This window comes from Sinocyclocheilus anshuiensis, unplaced genomic scaffold, assembly GCF_001515605.1.
Source record: "Sinocyclocheilus anshuiensis isolate Anshui unplaced genomic scaffold, SAMN03320099.WGS_v1.1 scaffold949, whole genome shotgun sequence".
In the NCBI taxonomy this organism is placed as follows: Eukaryota; Metazoa; Chordata; class Actinopteri; order Cypriniformes; family Cyprinidae; genus Sinocyclocheilus; species Sinocyclocheilus anshuiensis.
Window position 1 is genome coordinate 618,167 of NW_015554135.1, and position 24,861 is coordinate 643,027.

The window sequence follows — 24,861 nt, forward strand, 5'->3', positions numbered from 1 at the left end:
GATAAGGTGCCAATACATATTCACTACCCAACCGGCCAGAATCAAATCTAAATCAGCAGGGGAATATCCACTCCAGCTGCAGTCTTAATTCTGATGCTCTTAATAGACCATACATACACACAGAACCACAGGTTTAAATGAGTTTATATCACATGACGGGACAATTTATCACCATTCATGCAGCAGGGACTCAGGGAAAGTAGACATCTATCACTCTCCTAAGAGCTGCAATATGTACGTGCTCTGACCTCAAACTGTTGCAGATCTGTTACAGATGTCTCACAGCACATTAACATGCGAGGAAACGCTACTGCACTAAAGTAGCATGTGAGGGAAGTAGAGAGTGAGGAAATATCTTTGCACCAAAATCCAGGGGTGAATTCTTTAATTGCACCACTGCAAAAACATGACTTTAATCATAATTCTCTATTTACTGGGTTATATTACTATTTTACATTTTATTCACAATTTATTTTCTTATTCTTATCCATTTATTTTATTCTTTTATGTCTACTGTTTATATTACTCTATAACATTTGTATGTTTTTGGTACTGTGTTTTGTGCCACTTTAATGCTTTTTCATTTTGACTTTTAATATAAAAAAAATAATAGTAGAATATATACACTATATAAATATATGCCAAAAGTTTGGAATAATTTAAATAATTGTTATGCTTTTGAAAAGTCTCTTATAATGACCAAGGCTACATTTATTTGATCAAAAATTCAGTAAAAAAACGTAAAATTGTGAAATATTACTACAATTTAAAATAACTGTTTTCTATTTTAATATACTTAAAAATTATTTCTGTGATGGCAAAGCCGAGTTTTCAGCAGCCATTACTCCAGTCTTCATTGTCAAATAATCCTTAAGTAGTCATTTTAATATGCTGATATGCCACTGTATTATTGAATAATATTTAATAACAGTAATATTTACTCGTGTTATTAAAAATATATCTCCTTATACACTGGCTGACAAGCTAGATGATTCTGAAAACATCCATAATGTTACACAACATTTTTACAAAACGTCTCATTCTTTTGTAAAGTGAAATTTAACTTAAAAATCCCCAGACCCCACTGCACACATCATCATAATTGTCTCCCAGGGCAAATCTACTCATTCAAGCAGAGCAGCAATAATTTCCTCCCATGACACTAAAAACAACATGGGACATTTTATGAAAAACCTTAAAACGGCCAAAAATAGCACATGCATATAATTTGGATACGGGGCAAGCAAATGTATCCACACTGGGCCAGATAGTATAAAAATATTCTTTTTTTCTGTTGAAATCGAATCAAACGTCAATCATTCCTTGACAAGAGTGGAAACAGAGTGACTGTGTATGCCTGTGAATCATCATTATTTCTTTAATGCTAGACTTCGTCCAAGCACGCACACACACAGCCACACAGACCTTTTAAATTATAGTTGCCTGGACACAGTGAAGACTGAGGAGGCTTGAAATTGTTAATAAAAAGAGGAGTTGTACTTACAAGCCAGCGTTGGCCTGCTCCCAATGGCCAGCTTATAGTAGTGGAGGGCCTCTGAGAATCTGTTGTTTTCCTGGAGCAACAGACCCCTGCAATCCAAAAGGAAAAACAAATGAGAACCAAAACAGTTACAAAGTATGGGTAACACAATTCATTCAAATTAACAAAAAAGGTAGAAGTTAAAAAAATAAACCATTATATTCACTTTATATCCAAATTTGTTCAGAGATATTTGAGTTAAATAACTATGAAATCAACTAATAGAGAACAAAATTAAACTCCAAGCCCTGAGTTTGTACTAATATTACAAAGGCAAGGGGGGGGCGGGGGGGAGAAAAAAAAGCTGTTTCCCAAATGCCCTGCAAGAGTTTTTTTTTTTTTTTTTAATCAACTTCACAAATTGATGGACTAACAACCTACTACATACAAAAATCAAACATTCAGAAAAAGAGACAGAAGAAAAAATACATACATTTAAAATAATTTAGTAATAAAATAAATTGTTGTTCATTATATTCACTTCATTTGCATCCAAATTTGTGCAATATTTAATTGAGTTAAATAACTATGAAATCAACTTCCAGAGACCAAAAACAAACTCAAAGCCCTGTGTTTGTACTAATTTTACAGAAGGGTAGATGGAAAAGAAAAAACATTGTATGACATGTAGTGTGCAAAATCTGTCACTCTAAACTCGCTCACTGGATACATACACCCTTGTTGAAAAATTGAGATGCATTGAGAATCGGTTTGTAATCACATCACAACTCCCTGAATTAAAATCAAATCGAATTGTGAGATGCCTAAGGATCCCCATCCCCACTGCTAAGAACTGTGTGCGGTATATGAATTATGTATTAAGTGCCTTCATGCCCTGACTGAGGGGGTTAATGTGTCTAGGAGGTCCCTGACACCGTCCTCTGGAAGGCTGATGAACCTGGGGACAGTCAGACTCTGGACTCTTAGGAGATTTCTTCAGCTTTAATAGGAAATATCGATAGAGTCGGCTGTTACGAGGAAGTCTGCTCACTCACAGGTTATACAACATGTCAGCCATGTTCCTCCGGTAGTACAGAGCGTTCCTGTAGGCTTGCTCGGCCTCCACCACTTTTCCCTGGTTCTTGAGAACGTTTCCCAAGTTACCCCAAGCTGAGGAAGTAGAAGAAAACATTCATATTCATAAAATACAAGAAATTACATTGATTTATTTATGTATGTATGTATGTATGTATGTATTTATTTTTTCAGAAAAAGAGAGTAGATAAGTGTGTAATTAGAAAAAAAAAAATAAAATAAAAAAATAAAATAAAATAAAATAAAATAAAACAGTTCTGGTCTGATTTCCGTTTGGTCTGATTTTGTATTGATTATATAAATTGATGATTTTTTTTAAATGCCAAAATCGTACCAGGTAGTCACAATATTTCCAAAATATTTTATTATGGTTGTATAAAGCATAAATGTATTTAGCAAATAAAATGTAACGTGCATGTTGCAGTGTGGTACATTTCTTTCTGGTAAACCAAATATGTAAATTGTACGTCATTTCTTGTTACATTGTTGGTTTCATCTTTGATGTGGTCTCCAGAAAATCTACAAATCATTTTCTTAAAATTTCACAAAGTTGCATTTTGTTTGGCTAGGTTACATCACAGCGCAACATCGTGAAACTTTATGCAAACGTTTTGTGCTTCCAAGGCACATAGTAAACTGGATACAGAATCTGAAATTCATAAAGGCTTATGAGAGGCACAAGCAAGGAAAAAAGTAAATTACATTATATTAATGCAATCTTAGACGCTACTCATGCATAGTATCTGTGCCATGAAAGGGGCAAGACTGTAAAATTGGATCACAGGAGGTAATTACAAAGTCATATTGATGCAGTCTGGCTTGATAAATGATTTAAATGAAATTGTGACAATCAATTTGAGAGAATTTAACCAAAGAGGATAACGGGCTGTCGTTAATAGATGGAATTCAATCAGAGAGGACGATAATTTAACAGTTCAGTGGCTCTCCTCCACACACAAAATGAATTTGATGCATGAATCCATGTGAGTGATAAACTGGGAGAACTTCTAATGATTATAATGCATTAAATCGTAATCTTGAGCTTACATTAAATTAAATATTCTCTGCGCTAATGGAACTTGGTACTTAAAAAGGTATTTGTGATTTTGTTTTTATGCCATTGACTTCGTAAATGTCAATATAACTTACCTAAAAATGATCTAATTAAATGTTTTAGATTTAAATTTAAATATTTGAGTAATAGACCAAAAAGGAGTACAGAAATAAAGAGAGGCTGAGGAAACATGATACATAAATTCTCAAACCTCAAAACTTTTCATGATGAGCGACTGCCATTTTTGGTTTGCAGCAGCATTTGTGGGAAAATAAATGATCGCAACACGTCCTGCTGTCATCTCATGTAATTAACCCTTACCTTCTCCTGGTTGTTGTAGTGTAGATGGATGAGAATATGACTTTGGTTAACTAAATACTACAATATTATATTATTATATATATTGTATATATATATATATATTGTCTATATTATATATTGTGTTTTTGCTATTTTGTACATTGTCTATTTTGTATATTTGCATATTGTTATTTTTATTATCTGTGTGCTGTCTTGTCACTGTCATTCTGTTGCACTGTGGAGCTTCTGTCACTAAAACAGGCTGCATAAAGAATTATGGTCTAAAAAGAGCAGGGTTATTATAGTCAATTACAAATAAAATCAGAAAATAACATTTTGTTGCCTGAAATAAAAACTTTAACTGGAAAGAAAAAAAAATTATATATATATATATATATACTTTTTATATAGTTTAGCTAGTTTTTATTTAGTTTCATTTTTACTTGACATACTAAATGAACTACAACTAAAATGAAAATGAATAAAATCTATAAAGACATTAAAATATATCAAACTTTAAAATAAAAATGAAACCGTATAAAACTGAAAACATTCAAAATATTACTAAAAACTAAAATATTTCAAATATACCAAAATAACACTGTAAAATAGGTAGTCATTCAGTAGGAGGTTGAATCTCCTGAATTAATTGGACTTTGTTAAAATTACCTTTAGCAGGGTTCACAGATATCCCTGACTTGTATAGCATCTCCTCATTTTGCCAGTCACGGTTCCTCAACACCGTCTTAATCCCAAAAAGAAGGACCAGGGTGGCAGAGCAGACTAGCACCAAAGTTCTGAAGGACTTCCTTCTCAATCTGACATATAAAGCTCTCATCCCCACTGCTACCAGCAGGCAGAAGCCCATACTAGGGATGTACAGTACTCGCTCCGCCACCACAAACCCCACATAGAAGAATAGGTTGGTGGCAGGGATGAAGGGAACGGCCAGCAGACCCAATGAGAAGACCACCAAACTCTCTGTGGTGGGTAAAGACGATGAATAGTGTTTTGCAGTACCATTTGTTCCATTTATCTGCACTGAGTTTGCGTAAAAAGTTGAGTGTTCATAATCAGAGCTACAACTGTGTCCGTTTGTGGACTTCCCGTTTGCTACATGATGTGCTTTCCCGTTGGTCTCCTTGCTTTTGGTTGGGTAAAGGCAAAGCCCAAACCAAACCAGCGCTAGAAGCGAGGTATAGAAGGTCACGGTGTGGAGGTTTCGCCAATCTGTAATGCTCCTCAGAAGAGGCAGAGCGTCCATTGACCAATCAAAACTTAGCATGTCAGGGCACAGGAGGAGCCAAACGTTCATGGCAGGGAGAAAAAAGAACGTTAGCGTCCTAGTTAGGAAACAAGGACAGTCTGCTGCAGGGTTGTCCGAGTTGGAGAAGTTCGGAGGTTTGTTGCCCATCCAGTAAAGACGGCAAGCCAGAAGGATGATACCCCAAAAGCCCAGCAGAAACACGTTTAACAGCAGGTGCAGGTTCTTCTTCTGAGAAACAAAAACAGAGAAAATCAACATAGATGAAAAGACAAAATTACCGGAATTTCAAAGCAGATACGGCAGAATCAAACATATTAAAATTCATAAAATGAAAGAAATTGGGCTGGGCACATCCAACCTACAGCATACAAAAAAAAGAACTCGATTTCATTTAGAAAAAGTAATAAATAGCCATTTACAAAACAAAACAAATATAAAAACAAAAGAAATATAAAACAACCACATAACACCAAACAAAACCAAACAAAAAACAAAACTAAAGCAAACCAAACAATCAAAATATAACAAACCAAAACAAATATAAAAACAAAAGAAATATAAAACAACCAAATAACACCAAACAAAAAACAAAACTAAAGCAAACCAAACAATCAAAATATAACAAACCAAAACAAAACTAAACTAAATAATATTAACATTAACATACAACACAGATGAAAACAAAGTGACTGGAACGTTTCAAAAAATAATTTTTTTTCAATATGGCTTTGGTTTTTCAAACCCTTGTGCTCACGTCTGGCCCAGGTCTTGTGGTCTTGTTAGTAAATCAATACCAAGATTGAACAATAAGCCAATGATTTCCAACTGCATTAAATATTAAATAAAAATTCAGAACAAAAGGCAACAGATCCAACAGTAAGTAAATAGAGATCAGAAAAATAAACACTGGAGCACAATTTGGAACACAAGCAACCTTCATGAGCAATTTGTTGGAGTCTTAAGAGCTATTCGATACATACTGTACCACATGCACGTACTACAGTTTCATTGTGACATCAATCCTTACGAGGCCTGTGATGGTTAACGAGAATTGGCCCTTTGCATCTCCAGTCACTGCAAACAATTTAAAACTCTTGGCCAAAAGTAGACACACATTTTCCAGAGAGGCCAGAATAATAAACGTAGTGTCACTGACTGCTGGTCAGCGAGTACAGCTTGACGTCACAACACAAGGCAGCACCACATTCATCTCTGTCTCGTACTGCCGGCTTTTACAGACTTTATAAAATAAACAAGATACGGCCTCATAGAGGTGCCAATCCATCATACTGCAGCACTGATATTAAACACTCCAGCATGAAAATGATTTCAGAGTATTTATGGAGTGTTTGAATATTTTACATGTTAAGTAAAAGGAGGGAATATTGTCCAGTTCCTGGTAGAGCAGCTGCAAAAGTTCAGTACGCCTTCCTTTTCGTTTTGATTTTGTATCGAGGACACCCTCAAGCAATTTTATGACTTCCTCCAAACACGGAACTCATTCGGTACAGACGGCAAACAAACATGCAGATGATTACTTCAAGGCCTTGGTCAATCACCATTAAAGGGACAGTTCACCCAAAAATTAGTATTCTGCAATCATCTTTTTTTTCATGTCGTTCCAAACGTGTATGACTTTTCTCGTTAGGCAGGATGTTAACACTGATTTTTCCAAAAAATGAAAAGTGAATAAGGACAGAGACTGTTGAACTGGAGAAATGACAGAAATGATTTGTCTTACACACCTTATAAACCATATGAAAATTTGTGAGGAACAGAGGAAAATTTAAGTCATTATTTGCTGAAAATCTTCATTTTTGTTGCCAGCAATGATGACAAATGCATGTTTCATAATGATATTTGAGATCTGTGGTGGAGGGGAAATTTTCATCTAGTAACAATCTTGTCATATATGGAGTATTTTTATACTTGTTCATAATGAGTTTGATAGCATTCGTCCCTATTCACTTTCAATGTATGGAATAGAACAGAATAAATCTCCTTTTGTATTCCACAGGTTTGGAACAATGTAAGTAAATGATGACAGAATTTCATTTCATAACCCTTACAAGATGTTATGTACATTTGGAAAACGCTCATATTAAAGATTAATTTGGGAAAGCTTTCCCTAAAGATTATTTGTGAACCATTTTGTCAGTCCATAACACCAATTATTGTAACTCACTAACAGAATGACTGTGAGACAGTGACTATGTGTTCTGCGTTAATGTCCAGCTGCTTTATACAGGATAGATTTTTTTGTCCTGTTTTTGGTCATCTCTGCGTTAGACAAAGAGCACATTATTACTCACAGGGGAAATGTCTGTAACAGGCCACTTCCCATGTAATCATGTTATAGCACAGATGTATAGAGCATGTCCCAACCTAACCTAACCTGACATAACCTTTACCGTAAGACCTGACAGACACGCAGCTCTGAATCTGTGATATGATAACACAGCAAAGGGCCACATGCCACCAAGAAATTGGCAATTTTTAAAAAAGTTTTCAATTTTTCAATTGAATGAATAAATAAAATAATAACTAAAAATATAACAACTAAATGTACTTTTTGGCGTTAAATAATTTTATATATTTTTTTAAATATTTTGGTTTTACGAAATGAATAAAACATACAATGTGAAATAAATAAATTAATTAATGTAATATTAAAATATGTTATATATAACTAAATTATATACGAGAGTTATTTAAAAGCAAGCTTGCTGTTCTGTTTTGCAACTTAAACTTTTAACTGCCTGTGTCTCTTGGTTCCTGTGACATCTGTTTAAGTTTCCTGACCTCAGGCATGACGGGTGCATTAATGATTGCAAAAGATGAAGCAATACAATTAACTACAACACATATATAAAATGAGTACAGTAAGATATTACACACATTAAATATTTACATACATAAAAATGGTTTACATGATAGCTGTTGAAAATATCTGAAGGTGTTTTGATTTCATGCATACAGTACAGCTGGCTGTCTCAGGTGGACCATCCCAGCGGAGTGAACTGTAGGCTGAAGGGAAGAGGTCTTAAAGGGACGGTCCCACAGGGGTTTTGAAGCAGCAGGCTACAGAGACGAGCGGAACTGCAGAACTGCATTCAGGCAGGTTCTGAATCTCTGAACCTAAACTGCATTGGTTTGAAGGTTACAAACAAAGGCCCACATACTGTATATCTCTAAAATAAAAATTTGTTAGAAGAAAATAATGTAGTAAGCAGAGCAATTAAGAATGTTCTCAAATAAACAATTCAGCATTGATTCTTAAACAACCAATATTGATATTTCAATCCAAGGCTTTTTTGATTACATTTTTTTTCATATATAAATGTGAAATAATTAATATAATAATACGTTTATTTACATAAATACACTTAAAACTAAATGCAATGCTATTGTTGATTGGAAATTAGTGATAAAGTGTTCATATATTAAAACTCACATATTAAAAATATATAAACATTTTGTTTTGTACATAATAGCAGTCTTGGGTATGCTTTTTTAATATTTGGTTGTTGCATTACTTAAGAAATTTGAGATTAAATATTTGGAAAAAATTTGCCATTTACATTTGTGTCAACAAGCTAACTATGTAAACAAAATTTATTTTTCCTAGAAATAAATGTAAAAATTAATATTAATATAAATAATATACATAAAAATGCTATTGTTGACTTCAAATCCATTGGAAATTAGCGCCAATACCCAGCTCTAGCAATTGTAAAATTAAGTGTTCATATATAAAGACTCAATTTAAACTTTGTTTTATAGATAATTTTATTTGCAGAAAAAAAATGTGGAAATTTTATTTGCAGAAAGTTGTCTTTTGGTAATCTTTATACTTAAGAAATGTAAGATTAAATGTTTGAAACGAAAATGACCCATTTACAATGATAAAAGCATCTAAAAAAGCAATGTGGTCATTGTTATTTCTGCATATATTTGCATAGAGAATTGTGACCGTTCTTCTTTCTTATATCTATTCAACCATCTACAGTTGTCTTCACACAAAAAATACATTGTGATGATTCTCATGGACAGCTGACTGAAAACAAGACACCTGCCTGCCGAGTGTCAAGACAAATTTCAAGTGGCATTTTATTAGTGCAAAATGCGAAGTTGTAAGATTAAAAACTTTTTTTTTTTTTTTGTTCTGCTATTTCCTTTTGGTTACACTTGAAAGTCCTTGCATACTTCACTACATCTGTAGTACAGAGGCAATTCCTGTCCCTAATTAGTGAACTACACCAGTAAGAAAGCGACGATCACATAGCATATAGGCACAATTACATCCTTGGAGTCAAAAAATTCATACCAGGAAAAGGCTTACAAAATATCTTCACATCTAATGACACTTCTCTCCTGAATGTTTCTCTTCATAGATAAAGGATTTTCCAAGGGGCCAGGAGAGCTTTGGGGTGATGTATTACCGTCTTCATCTAGCACTGAAGGACTGTGAATTCAAACAGATGAAAGTACGAGAGACATTCATTCTTTTCAACAGATATAAATCTCTGCAAATAAGTGTGGTGATGGGGACGCACCTGTCATTTTAGTGCATGCACGAGCGAATGACTGAACTCCACATGACCCTGTCAGCCAATCTCACCAAAAGCCTGTAAATATGGGCCGTTTCTTGCGCACACACATACAAATATATAAATAAAAAAAAATATATAATATAAAAAAATAAATAAAAATACAAAAATTGATTTCACATTACTTTAAAAAAGGTAAACAGTACAAACTAAAACTAAGGCATAAATCAAAATATTAGTAAAAAAAAATAAACTAAACATTGCATTTGTCGTGCAACTTAACTTTCAAGTTTCAGGCTAACTAAAGCTCAAGCATGACATGAGCCTCAAACAGATGAAAGTGCGAGAGACATTCATTCTTTTCAACAGATATAAATCTCTGCAAATAAGTGTGGTGATGGGGACGCATCTGTCATTTTAGTGCATGCACGAGCGAATGACTGAACTCCACATGACCCTGTCAGCCAATCTCACCAAAAGCCTGTAAATATGGGCCGTTTCTTGCGCACACACATACAAATATATAAATAAAAAAAAAACTCAACTCTATACAAATTACCGGTGGTCTACGGGCGCTTAGTGGGGGTGAGACGTCGCGAGTGAGACAGATTGTGGAGCTCTAGCGGAGGCTGAAGATCTGTCAGTGAGGTCATGCGGGAGTGTGAACGCTTGCACACAGGATTCTCGCTGGATTTATGAGGTGGCTGCAGGTTTGGTACTGCACAGGCTCTCGAAAACCAGCAGGGGTTTTTAGCACTTGAAGGTTTGGAGCCAAAACACATAGACCCTGGGATTTGCGTAGGTTTGAATCTGTCTTTGTGTGTGTGTGTGTATGTGCGTGTGTGTGTGTGTGCGCGCGCAGAAGATCTATGCATGTACAAAATACTGTATTTCAAAATGGAATCAAAATTGTGTTTCTGGCAAGGTTATTATCGTTAAACTAAGAGAAAAAATATTTAAAATATGTGTTTATTGAAATAAAGCTAGAACAAAATATAAATATTAAATACTTTAAATAAAAATAACTGAATTAAAGAATAACTTAAATTAATTAAGGAATAACTGAACTAAAACTAAAGCAAAAACTGAAATAAAAATAAATTAAAACTAAATAATAATAATAATAATAATAGAATTACAAAAGCACAAACACAATGACTAAAAATTAAGCTAAAATTAAAGTGGAAAATATAAAAAAGTCAATAAAAAATATGAATAAAAACTATAACAGCATATAAATAACATTTCAATAATGTGATGTTATGTATAATTCATATAGCTCATTATGCTAAAGAAAAATAAAAAAGCTAATTTTCAAAATATTTCATGAAAATGTAAATACTTTCTCTGCATTTGACACTTTTATGCTGACAGTTTTTGCTGTATGGAACAATAAAAAAATACCTAAATATATATATATATTCCAGCCGAAAATGCCGTTTTACACTGAAATATGTCCAAAGTGAAATGTGTTGGGAATGCCACTCTTTTTTGTTTATGTCAAAGTGAAATCAAAATTGACCGTTTACACACTGATCTTACCGAACACAACTTATCAGTACCTAAGAAAAGAAAACTGTCTTCATTCTATTAAATCAAAATAATAAACTCGATTTCTTCTGAAATGATTTTCTTTTTCCACTTTCCTTTCCATTTTCATTCATATCAAAACTACGGGATAATGTTAACCAATTTTTAGCTACTTACGCACTGTTTTCGCAAACCTACAGTCAGGTCTACAATGGAACGCAAATATGATTCACAATTCAATCAATCATATCCCAAATGATAAAATCAAGTTCTCAACCTTTATGCCTCACTGAATATTCAGTTTCACTCTGAAATAGGTCACAGAACTCAAGTAAAAACCTTCCAAAATGCTGTTTGACTTTTCTTGTTGGGAAAAAACCTCCTCCAATTCTCACAACAAGACACCGTATTTGAGAAAGCAGGAATGTGTTTGCCTCATTGTATCTGAAGTGTACTGATGCACAATGCTGGACTAAATGTGGCTGTGCTTAACCAAGTGAAAACGTCCTCAGGCTGTGTGGAAAAAAAACAGAGAAGAGAGTTTAAGAACACAAACACATAGGACAACTCTCTTATTCACACTACCTGGCCATCAGACATACAACAATTGTCACTTCTAGTCTGCCTAGTATCTGGCACAGAGTAAAACACAGCAGACTTAACCGCACGAAGATGTTGCTATTTGAATGTCTATGCAGAGACGTGCCACCATAAAAGAATGGACTCTAAGCACTATCACACAGTAAAAAGAAATCAGTTCTCTGCATGCAATGTTCATTTTCCTGAAACGATATTCAGTTCAGACATGAGCTTAAGCAAGGGAATAGAACAAGACATGAAGACAGAAAACCATAGAAAGGCAGAATAAAATCAGATAACACCAAACCCTTAGAGAACGACCACCAGTCATAGATCGAGAGAGATTTAGTGCTTGGCTCTGTCTCCACCATCTCCCATATAAACAAGAAGTGTCCATCTTCATAATAAGGCTTCTGTTTTTAGTGTCAGGCCTTCTGCAGCTCAATGTGGAATATAGCTTTTGCCTTATTTTGTGTCTATAATCCAGTTTGTCTTGAAATAAGTGGTTTAACACTGCCCGGCAGGAGGTTTTCTCAATTCCTCCCATTGTCAGTTCCTCTCCATCAGTTTGAAATGAAACTACTAGAAACAGGAATATGAGGATAACATCCGTGGAGATAAAGCATACAACAGACCAATTCAAATGAAAAGTGAAAGAAAGAAAACCATTTTTGGCAGCATTTTTTTTTCCAAGACATTTCGGAAAATTTAAGAAGCCTGGATATTCACACAAAAAAAACAAAATTTTTTTTGCTATTTTATGAGATTTACTGAATGAGGAAGGTAGAAGGAAAAAAAACCTTAAGTCATTGTTACTTTTCTCAAACTATGTATGTTTTGGGCTCCAAAAAGGTATGGTAATTCCCATCCATCCATCCATCATTCCATGGGCTCACGCCTGTTGGTGTCCAATGCCCGTCTAACGCTCCATTTCCACTGTGCACGGTCCTGTGCCATCCTGCTAAGAGAGTGGATGTCCCTCTGACACCATTCTTTGATGTCATCCAACCACTCCCTACTCGGTCTTCCTCTCCGTGTCCATCCATCCATGATCCCAAACACCACACACTTCACCAGTCGCTTGTCCTCCATCCTGCAGATATGTCCAAACAGGCTGAGCTTCCTCTCCATTATGAGTTGTACAATGTTCCTCGTGTTTCCAACTCGTCTTTGCACCTCCACGTTTGTGATTTTCTGATGCCAGTGAATGTGCAAGATTCTCCTGTAGCACTTCATTTCAAACACCCGCAGTAAATCTTTGTCTTTCTTCCTCAATGTCCGTGTCTCACAAGCATACAGCAACACACTCATCACACATGTCCTAATTATGCTGATTTTGGTCTCTGTTCTGATATGCTTGCTGTTCCATATTGTCTTGAACCCTGCCATTACTCCCGTTGCCCTCGCTATTCTCCTTTTGATCTCCTTGTTGCAATCGTTGTCAGTAGACTACCCAGGTACACAAACTCTGTGACATTTTCAATACTTCTGCCCCTGATCTCCAGTTCCTCTTCTATGTCCTCTTGTCCAAACACCATTGTCATTGTCTTTTCAATGTTGATCTTTAATCCTGCGGCCTCTCCTGCTTCATTCATCCGATCCAGATTTCCTTGTAATTCAACTCTATCCTCCTCCAGTAGATGGTAATTAGTTGATAATTATTTTCATGTTCATCACTGTTTTCAAGGCTGCTATTAAAATTATATACTTGAAATAAATAAATAAAAATAGTACAAATAAAATGTACAGTGTGAATGATATTTTGTATATCCAGTCTCAAACAATACTGATCACAAAAAAAAAAAATAAATAAATAAAAAATAAATAAAATAAGTTGTTAACAGATATGGTGCCAATATGCAGATATGCCAATAAACTGTGCATCTCTCCCTGAGTGTCTTATAACCATGATGCATGATTAATGAATATATTCATACAGATTTAATATTAAAAAGGCGAGCTGTATGCTTTGATGTAGCTCTTAAATTATGTTAAAAAAACATATAGGTTTTAATATGCTGCCACATGAAGGAGAACAACATCATAATTACAAAAACTGAATTCATTAGAACTCTTATCTACTCCATCCACAGGCACACCACAACCTAAATCAAAGTCCTGCAATACACAGCCACTCAAAAAAATGAAATGCACATGACTGGAAAACATATAAGCCATTCTGAAAGAGCCAACACCCTGTGAGATTTGCGATTCAGCTTCAACGAGCTGAATATTTGCTCTGAATCTGCTTTGAGCACAGTTATAAAAGCGTTTAAAATTCACTTAAACCAACAAGCCGCTCTCATATTATGTCCAGATTGCTCTTCTAGGATATTTTTAGTTTTCCTCAAAGTTTCAGAGTAAGGACTTTTTCTCAGAAGTCTGTTAGTGTTTCCAATGCGTGCCTCATCACTCTTGGATTTAACCTACATGACTGATAGAAGAGGGAAGTGTTAAATATTTGACTTTCCTTCATGAGTAAATTGGCTGTAACCATGAGGGATTTAGGGAGAGCAGAGTTGACGGATAAAAGCCATCCGAGGCTGCGCTTAGTAATCCGCTGCTCTTAATGAGACTTTTCAAATGAATCTGCATGCAACTTTGGGCCTGAAGACAAGTGTAGAGCTACAGAAGATTATTTACTTTTGTGACAGGCCATCAGCAATTTGGCAAAGACACAGCAAAGAAAAGCAGCAGCAAAGATATACAGGAATTACACTCGGATAACATTTACTGGAGAGACATTTATTGGAGCAGAAGCTGAGACAAGATAAATAAAATAAATGTCACACGACATGAGCTTCCACACAACACACAAAGTAAGAGAGAAAATGAGAGAAAGCAATCAAGAATGCAAGATGCTATCTAATGTACTGTTGAAATCAGACAACCAATAACTATTAAAATGTTTTGTTTAACAAAAAAATATGATTATACTGGGCAAAAACAGCCTTGGAATTGTCTTTAAGCACAAAAAGGCGGTGATATGCTGCCAGTGCCACAGGAAATTCTCAATGAGCAACAACTGCAGAGAAACTCTACAGAGAATCACACTCCAGTATTTTCTTAGCCTGAAATATGACAAATTAAGACTTTTATAAGGCCTGTAACTTTATACTTTAATACTTTATACTGCTACTCTACTTATAGAAACTAAACCAGTTCCTTAGTCAGTGAGAGCTAGTGTTAATTTCGTTAACGAAATCTATGACAAAAAATGTTTGCCAACAAAGTTTTTTTCCCCTGACGATAACGAGACGATAATAAGGTCACGAAACTATAACTGAGACTAAATGAACATGCAATATCGTAGATGAAAAAAGACGAGACTAAAATGTAGTTAAAAGAACAAAAACTTTACCAAAACCTTTTTATTTTTGTTAAAAAAAGTGGAGCCAAAACATTTCAGACTGCTGTACAAGACTCTATTATGCGAGCGTTCATGTTTGCGGTTGCCAGATATCAAGAGATCAAAACCCCCAATCAGAGCTTTAGCTTTTAGGTAAAATGGATACGTACGTTACTCTGACCGCTTTTTGCTTTATGCAATCTGGCAACCATTCATACGCGCTCTCTCTGCGGATGCGCCTTGACCTGAAAACACAACATATAGTATGTGTATATCTAAAGTCTTTGGTGTTTATTTAGCCTCTAATTGATATCCTGTGATAAATCTGTACACTAGATGAGGTAAAATAAAACATGCATATGAGTCGATATTCAACTGATTTGTGCTTATTGGTGTAAGAGCAACTTCTGCTGAAATGTCCAAATAAATTTCCCAAATGACAACAATCATTGCAATTACAATTGAGCAAAAAAAAAATAAATAAAATAAAAAAATAAAATAAAATATATATATATATATTTTTTTTATTTTTATTTATTTTTTTTTGTATCATTTGAACCATTCAGCTCAAACGGGAATGTGCTCAGATAAGCTGGCACTACTGATACGCCAAGTGTAACAAACTTCATAATCAAATGGCAAGCAGATATCTAAATTCTCAAGGTGAATGTTTGGGTTCATTTTTGCCCTGCCTTAGATGGCTAAGCAGAAAAAAAAGCAGTATTTGCAAAAGAATGAGAAAATAATAATGGATGATTACGATTTACCACAAGAAAGTAATAACCTTTGAATTGCAGGTATAGAGTCACGCAGAGCTTGCATTCAAGCCGATGCGAATATGAAACTTTATATTTAACTAATAAAGAGAGACATTTATTACCTAGCAAGGCCATAACTGTGGGAAGCACAAAGGGGATCAGAAAGTTGAAGATGAAATTATTTTGGCCTTGGGTTTGCTTGCTTTTCTAAACTGCTCTTGGTATTTCAGCCAGGTCAGCAGTGCAATTTGATCACAAACAGAGAAGGATGACATCTGAAGGATTTATAGGCCTATGTGCCAAAGTATTAAATCTTTCCAATGTAGCCAAAAGAAATGCCTTGCAGCTATGCATCACCATTTCCCAAAAATATGAAGTTTGACCACAAAAGAGGAAAACCTGAAACGTATATAATGTGATGAGACTGAGAAACCTCAATCCATTCAAACTCAAAATTGCTCCCTGTGAAAAATCTATTGAGTGCAGCCACAGAGAGGCCTCCTAGCATAATCTTCTGCTTCCTAAATCGCTGCTGTTTATTTAGCCTTAATGGTTCGGCAAGCCTGTGTGTGTGTCCAGAATCCTCAGCGAGGATATTTATTTAAAAATAACAACAAAAATCTCAATACCATTCAAATCAGTGTATGAAATCACAGACGTCTTGTGTTTATAACTTTAACTCCAATGCCGTTTTGGAAACTAGTGCAGTCTGAATATGTGGCTTAATATGCTAGAGTTGTAGCTTTCACAGTGGACTGGGGTCACGGTGGTCCATTAATTTGCTATGTTTTTTGCAGAAAGTTCTCCTTGACCTTAGTGACCTCTGAAAGGGACGAATCAGTATCTTTTAATCATTCGTCCCTTTCAGAGGTCACTTAGGTCAATGAGAACTTTCTGCAAAAAACATAGCAAATGTTTTTTATAGGACTGTGGTGCTGAGTGAGACCTCCTGTGCACCATCAGCAGAGCTCTCCGAAACGAATAATCTGAACTGAACACGGACTTGTGATTCTGCTGTGTAGGTTATAATGTTTGAACTCTGCTGAGTTTCCAGCCTTGTTGCTGCATCAACGTATAGCAAATCCAGGGCTGTTTGCATTGGCTGCGCTTGACCAAAGAAAACACACTGGATGTGATTGAGTGCCATACGGTATGACAAGCTGTGGTATATGGCAGATTGTTTGTGTACATGTATGCGGCCACCTTGAGGTCATACAGTGTTTTACTCGATGCTTCCAGCAACTGTTTCTTAGCACTAAGTACACATAAAGAACCTGAAAACACTAAAAGTTCCCATAAGACATTGCGTTAAAAGCCTTTCTAAGGAAATTATGGATTCCTGAACACCACATTTCATGTTCAGCCAGACCAACGCTGGACTGGAGGAGACAGGCATCAATAAATTAACCAGTCAGCAACTACAACCCAAACAAAGGCTTACTTCGGCCCACGGTTTACATTAGGGCTTACAGTAGAAAGACTCCTTCCTCTAAAACTCCTGTGAGACACAAAACGAGACTCAATCTGGCTATTTTCTTACTTTTAACTATGTAAGAATTATTATTTTTTTTTAAATACAATGGAAGTGGATGGAGACCATGGACAGCTGTGGACACTATTTACATTCACTTAAATGGGAAAAAAGCAGGTCATACAGGTTTGGAATAACAAGGGGGTGAGAATATGATGAGAGAATATACATTTTTTGTGAACTATTCCTTTCACCAACTAGTATTTTGCATAGAAATTAAGGATCAAAAATCAAAATATAACTCTGAAGATATGTAAAATGCACTTATAATATTACTATTTTAAATGGGTCATGAAACCCATTGAAATAAACAAGATATATGTGTGATGCTATTATAACATTAATTAAGGAAAGGGGTCACTTCAAGTGAGCATCATTACCCAGAAAATTGTAAAAAGTTCTAAATCTGCAACAAGAAATTTCAGTATTTGACAATGGATGCGTACAAGAGTAAAATCAGTAAGTACAGCTGTGCAACAGAAATTTACCCAAAATCCTCAGAGACAACTAGTCCCAGCCTGGAATAAAAAATAAAAAAATATTGGAAAGTAAAAGCAGCGAGAGGAAAGCAAAATAAAAGAGCAGCTCCTGCTTCTGTGGGCAAATGTCTGCCAAAAAGATATGGAGAGAGAAAAACACAGAAAAATAAAAGGAATGAAAAACATGAACAAGGCAGAGACTATTATTAGAAATGGAAAAGAGTGTGGGAACATTACAACCTTTCACAGATTTTGTTGGTGGTGTTTTCCTGTATTCTTTGACATCCTCTCTGAGCATCTTAGCTTGTTACAGCCTTTACAGCTTTCATATAACCTACTAACAAATAATACAAAAGCACTTTCTAGTGAGGTTTGAGTGCACTATTTAGCTTCTGTGTGTGCTCAAGCACACTTAATATTCATCTCACATAGTTCTCATTTTGTCATGTGTGCTACCATTGCTGCTGAATGACAGCTAAATCAGAACGACAGCTCTTCAGTACAAAAACATCACAGTGCTGAAACACTGCTGAAGTGGCAACCAACTCTGACTGACATTATAGAAAAATGGAGCCGTTCCACTCGAAACAATATTAGCATTCATGTCATGAATAGTTGCTTCATGGTTCTGCTGCAGCACTTTAATAACTCCAATGTGCTACAACAAAGACATGAGAAATTGACCAATATTACTCACAAAACTCAGTATATTGCACAGTAAAAAAGAACTACTGAGGAAAACTGCAATTAAAACTGACAGTGCTCTCAAAAAAATGTCTTAATTGTTCTCAGTAACATGATTTTGCTTTGATTACATGAGATGTTTATGCTTGCGATTGGCTCAAGTCAGAAGAACCTCAGAAGCGGATCTTCGTAAACCAAATTTGTAAACAAAATCAAGCTAAATGCAAGATTCTGCTTGGCAACTGCAAAAGCTTCCCCTTTATTACATGCGGTTTTATAAAGTGGTACAAATGCAAGTCAATGGGACACGTCAATACTGTAAAGGGCGGCTATGAAAAGGACACAAAACCCAAAAGATTGTAATAATGCTGTGAGAACTAGAGAAGAATAAAACGGTGGGCTGTTGAAAGATGAGAGAGCTCTTTTTCCTGTGCAAATTAGCATAAACAACAAAATATAGCCTACACACGTGAAATGAGAGAGTGGGTTTACCCCACAGACTGTGATCATTAATCACACTGCTTAAACGGCCTCTTTGTTATGATAATGAACATGAATTCATATTTCTCCTCTTGTTTTTATAGAAATGAGTGCTTAGTGTAGCTAAGAGATCTGTGCAGAACGAGCACTCGGTACCAACCACCTGAAAGGTCTTAATCTGAACCTTTAGCAATCATTCAATGAAACCTTTCAGTTTACATACTCAAAGTTCACTTAGGTTGGATAGATTTACAGAGAGCTGATTGCTGCTGCAGTGATAAAGGTCTTTGTATTAATTAAAGGGGACATCAAATTGAAAACCAGGATTTTTGTTCCTTTGAAATTAAATCGTTCACAATTACTATGTAACTATAGGAGACTTTAGGAACTCAAAACATCCTCCTCCCCAGCCAGATGAATGTAATGATTTTAAGCTGCACAAAAATGTCATTTAGAATTGACCACAGCTGACGTCTGCTTGAACAAACTATTTGTTTTTTTGTGAGTTTTGAGTAAATATTTGTAAGTGCTAATTTATTTCTATATATCTATAATCTATATATCAAGTTTAGGTGGAAAATGGTCATGTACAACATTTTTGTTCCTTGACTAACATTATAAGTGGATTTTAGGGGAAAAAATAAGATGCTACAAAAGTGCAGCATGTGGCCCCTTTACGAGTGTAAACAAAAGCTGCGTCCCAAATGACGCACTATACACTGTGCACTTATACACTATGTACTAATGCACTATGTACACAACCATGTAGTATAAGAATTATATAAGGTTATTTTGTCATTCATAATCGGAGCCCCTCCCCCTTTGCTATGTAATTAAAGCTACGACAGTTGAGTGCATGAAGTGTCCAACATTCCACACTTTGTTTTTTCAGTTATTTAAATGCATCATCCGAGTATTTAAAGTGCACTTTTTCTTTTTGGAATTTTCAGTGAGAACTACACTACTCGCACTTATTTATACTACAAAACGTCATAGAATAGTGCACAAGTACGCGATTTGGGATACACATAAATTCCTAAAAGCAGTTTTAATCCAGAAAAACACCAAACTAAACTGCAACCCCCGAACATGTTTCCCTTGAATGCAGCCAAATGGATGCATGGTTCAATGATTATGCCGTTTAGCTGAAGCAAGAAATGTAAAATGGCAGCACTGCCTCAGGAGGACTCTGTATCTTCAGGAGCGTGAGAAAGATGCTGCGTGTGAGAACTGCCCTTTAAAACGCCACCTCAAGGACCATCAGTATTTGCAGAGCAATGTAGCGCACGATCAATAAAGACAGAAACATTTCATAGCAAACATCACATCAGCATGGCCTTGATTCATCGCACAGGTTTTTAGAGGAAGGTCACAAATCTCATTTCGACCTTCCGATGCTCTGCTCACTGAACGAGTAATTACATGAGTGGGCGAGTCAGCTGAGCATAATGCTAATCGATAATTAGGGAGTGAGAAATTATGAGTAGAAACAATAAAATGAGCTAATCTGCGAGTAATTTATTTGCAGTCACCAGATAAATAAGATACTCCTTTGATAAGAGATAAAAAGCTTTTGATGTAGTAGTTTATCACAATTTTTTACAAATAAACACTTTATAAATAATTTAATTTAATAATAATTAATTAATTTATGCATTTAGCAGACGCTTTTATCCAAAGCGACTTACAGTGCATCCAGGCTATACATTTTTTACCAGTATGTGTGTTCCCTGGGAATTGAACCCACGACCTTTTGAGCTGCTAACGCAATGCTCTACCACTGAGCCACAGGAACACTAAATTCACATTATAAATTCTGTGCATGCATTACAGAAAAAAAATGATTTGAAGTCACAAATTTGAGTCAGATAATCCAAAAAAATTTATTTTTTTCCCCCCTCCCTGTCAGAACAAAGCCAATGCTATTATGTATTATGTGTTTATTGCAACACTGAATGAGTTCATTCAAAGGTGAAGCAAGCATGTCAGATATCCAGGTCAGCTAAAACCAATCAGCTACACATGATCATCTCCTCCATCATACCAGATATCTCCAAATTATCAACGGATCATCTCCACTGCAGTGTGGTTGTGTGGGAAGAGCGAGTCTTGTGTTTCCAGATGCATTAACTCAAGTCTGAGGGTAGACAGCAGCGGAGAGCGCCACTCAGACAGTAACCACAGAGCACTATATATAGTGGAGCTGTGACAGATCACTGGATCCGAGCTCTCTTACATATAACTCTGGGAAAAACAAACAGTGAAGCCTTGCAACGCTTCTCACGCGTCTCTCCGCAAACTAAACAGCAGCTGAAAATACGTAAATTAAATCAGACAAGGAAAAGGCAGAGATACAGCACACATTTTCACATGAACAAAATAAATATTTCTTGTAATATCTCAAACCTTTCGCTTACACCACAAGATTTTTTTTAACAAGTTGTTTCAGCATCTTTCGCCAACATATTTTCAACTGCTTCACTTTTGAAACTACTTTTTGGATGGCATCCCTAAGACTATTGCAAACCCGGAAGCCCTAAAACAACAACAACAAAAAAACAACAACAACAACAATAATAATAATAATTATTATTATTATTATTAGCAATAAAACTATTTTGCAATATTATATAAAATATTTATACAAATACTATCTATCTATCTATCTATCTAACTGAGCATTAACTAATGTTTGTTAAAATATGGATATTAAAACTAAACTGATGTTTCAACTCTTGTTACAGATGAGTCCAAACAATGTGATGATGGCACTGGAGAGCCCAGTGCCCCTTTAGTCTCAGACTCCACCCTTTTATGCAGATCTGTTTGCTGTGTGTTAGGAAACTCCAATATGCATTTAGGTCCTTTCACACAGTCTTCATCTCTGAATTCCCATCTCTTAAATGTCACGAGTAGTGCTGTGCTCTTTTGTGTGAAAGAGTGAGGGCAAAGGGTGAAATGCCCAAATGCACGGCAGGGTCACCGCTTACGCTGACCTCACAGACACAACAGATTCTTTTAATTCATGATATATGCAGCATGCAGAGAGCATTGCATCTTCTTTAATTCAAATTCCAATTGGTTGTCAAAAGAGACCAGAAAACAAGACAAAAATAGACAAAAGAATTTGGTTTGCGGCCATTTTGATTGTCGGAGCAGCTATATAGAGCAATATAAATGTGCTCCTGGTGGGCAGGTGCTCCTGTACGGGATGATGCCTGCAGAGCACCACTTCATCATACACTGACAGAAGGCATTAGAGCATACGCATACCATCTGTGTGTGCATACGTGTCCATGTGTACACACAAGGCCATGTCATAAATTCACACCTGTTCCCTTAAACACAGCCACACACACCCAGAGCTGAACTTAACACATGCTTCATTGATATACCAGGGCTTCCTTCCAACTGAACCACTCACACGGTAAACCACTTGACTTATCGAATACCACAGTGCTCTTCTAGGAAAAAGATGGTAAAACATGCCTAATTAAAGCATAATTCCCAATTTGGATACGAAAGTCAAAATGACATTTCATAGTTTTTCTTAGTGGTTTTAGAATCTTGAAGTGTATATATTGTAAAAAATAACGTGTATATTGTGGTATATGTAGTGAGACCCATTTTTTAACAATATTATAACTGTTTTATCGAAGCCCGATTCTGCCACAAAAAGAGAAAATCATGCTTTAATTTTAATCACAATGAGGTATAAAGCCAAACTTATGACATAAGTGAAATAAAATATTGAGATGTCATATTTTTCCTAATTGACATTTTATGCAATAATGACCTCTTATTTTTGTCGTTTTAATTATGAAATTATCAAAATTATGACGCAAATCGTAATTATCTAAATTTTGACACTTTAATCTCACAATTTACTTTTTTTATTCTGAGATTGTTAAAATTTAGATAGTATCTCAATTTCAACTTTAAATCTCATAATGACTCATGGCTCATTATGACTGTATCTCAACGTCATTTGGCTTTTTATCTTATAACTTTGACTTTGTCATAACTTTTACTTTTTAATCCCATAATGACTTGATGTCTCACATTTCAACTTTTTATTTCATAATTTCAATTTAGTATCTCATTATTTGGGCTTTTTATTTAATAACTATGATGATTTTTTTCCCTTATATGGCAGAAATTGGCTTCTATTATGTTTGTTTGCATCACCCACTATTTCAAATACTGTGTATGCTATTTATACACTTCATTTTATTTACTACGGTCTAGACTGCATACTTGTCATTGATGTCTTACAACTTCTCTATGGAAAGATTGTTTCTCAAATTTCTGGATGATTTGACTCATAACACATTTTTCATACTACAACTACATTTCAACGAATTAGAACACAAATTTAAAAAGATAAACAACCAGTAAACAGCTTTTCACTTGTATTGCACAAAGCCATGCAAAATTCTGTCGCAATGCTCCTCACACGTTTACTTTATTAGCTTACCAACAATGCCGTTTGTACTGCGGAAAAACAGCAAAATTGCCAAGTCCTCAAGAAAGACATTTTACAGCTTAATGCTGATGAATAAACATTGTGATCTCATTCTGAAAGGTGTGTATGCCAAACGTGGTGCGCTAATTGTATTTAACTTCAGTATCTGTTACTGAAAATGAGCCTATTAGCTTGTTCCAGAAAATGAGCTAATAAAACATCCTTTTCCACATAAAGATAAACTGATTACACCATAAATGCAATAGCTGCCGGTGCCAACAATGTTATACGTGAGTGCTAGATGTTAAAAACCTACATTCGTTGTAATGCAGGTTTGACCTTCTCTAAAAATGTATTTTGTTTTAGACTAAGGGTTACAGATAAAGTTTGAAAATCTGCATCAATCTGTGAGTATTAAATGTAAAACATCTCAGCAAGCATACTTTGGCTGTGAGAGTGAAGGTTTTTTAAAAAGGGTTAGCAATGACCAAAAGCATCCTAGAGCTCTACCAGGACTCTCAATAAAAATCCCCCAAGAGCTTTGGAGGGAGACGCTGCCAAAGGCACTTAGATCGCAGTTAACTCAACATGTGCTTATGCACTTAACTCATTCTCTCTCTCCTTCTCATGTTCGTATGCACGCGCACACTTATGCTCCGTTCTAAAACCAAACATGCTGCCTACCTAGACTGCATTTTAGGCATCACAAGCTATGTTTTCATCACCCTATTTTAATGTGCATTTTGAAGAAGGCCTATCGCATGAGAAACGAGTGATGGAAATGCCAAATTTCGAATAAAAATCCCTTAATTCGCAAAAAAGTTTTTACACTCGCTTGGTTTTTGACTTGTGCGAAAAAGGGCTGATGCAAATAATGGGAGATGGAAATGCATTTTGCGAATAAATTCCTCCAAGCGCTCAAAAGGTCATGTGACCTTGCGCTATGGGACGGCAAAACCTGACTAACCAGCGGATCGATCTCATTCCACGGCATCTGAAAAATGGTCATTCGGAAATGCACGAGCAAAGTCTGCCATCAAAGTATTTCTGTATAATTGCCTCCCAGAAATGTCTTACATGACTGCGTTCCCAAACAACAGCATCCACCTCCGAAAGCAATGACCGCATTCATTGTGTTTCATCTGCTCGCTCTGAGGCGCAAGTAATTTATTATATATGAAAATTATTATATTCTCCTACTTTTCTTAGTGATTTATAGTGCCAGTTTATCAGGAAGTGACGATTTTGTTCTCTTTGACT

At 35.5% G+C, this 24,861-nt stretch overlaps 1 protein-coding gene across 1 annotated transcript in view; it reads right to left on the bottom strand.

Moving 5' to 3' along the window:
* LOC107670376 (transmembrane and TPR repeat-containing protein 2-like) overlaps window positions 1-24,861 on the bottom strand; it is a 102,337-nt gene that overhangs the window by 19,795 nt on the left and 57,681 nt on the right. The window contains exons 3-5 of the mRNA XM_016462955.1: window positions 4,599-5,424; window positions 2,536-2,650; window positions 1,505-1,590 (exon numbers count right to left, since the gene is read on the bottom strand). Of these exons, the coding sequence (XP_016318441.1) occupies window positions 1,505-1,590; window positions 2,536-2,650; window positions 4,599-5,424 (1,027 nt within the window). The remainder of the gene's footprint in view (window positions 1-1,504; window positions 1,591-2,535; window positions 2,651-4,598; window positions 5,425-24,861) is intronic.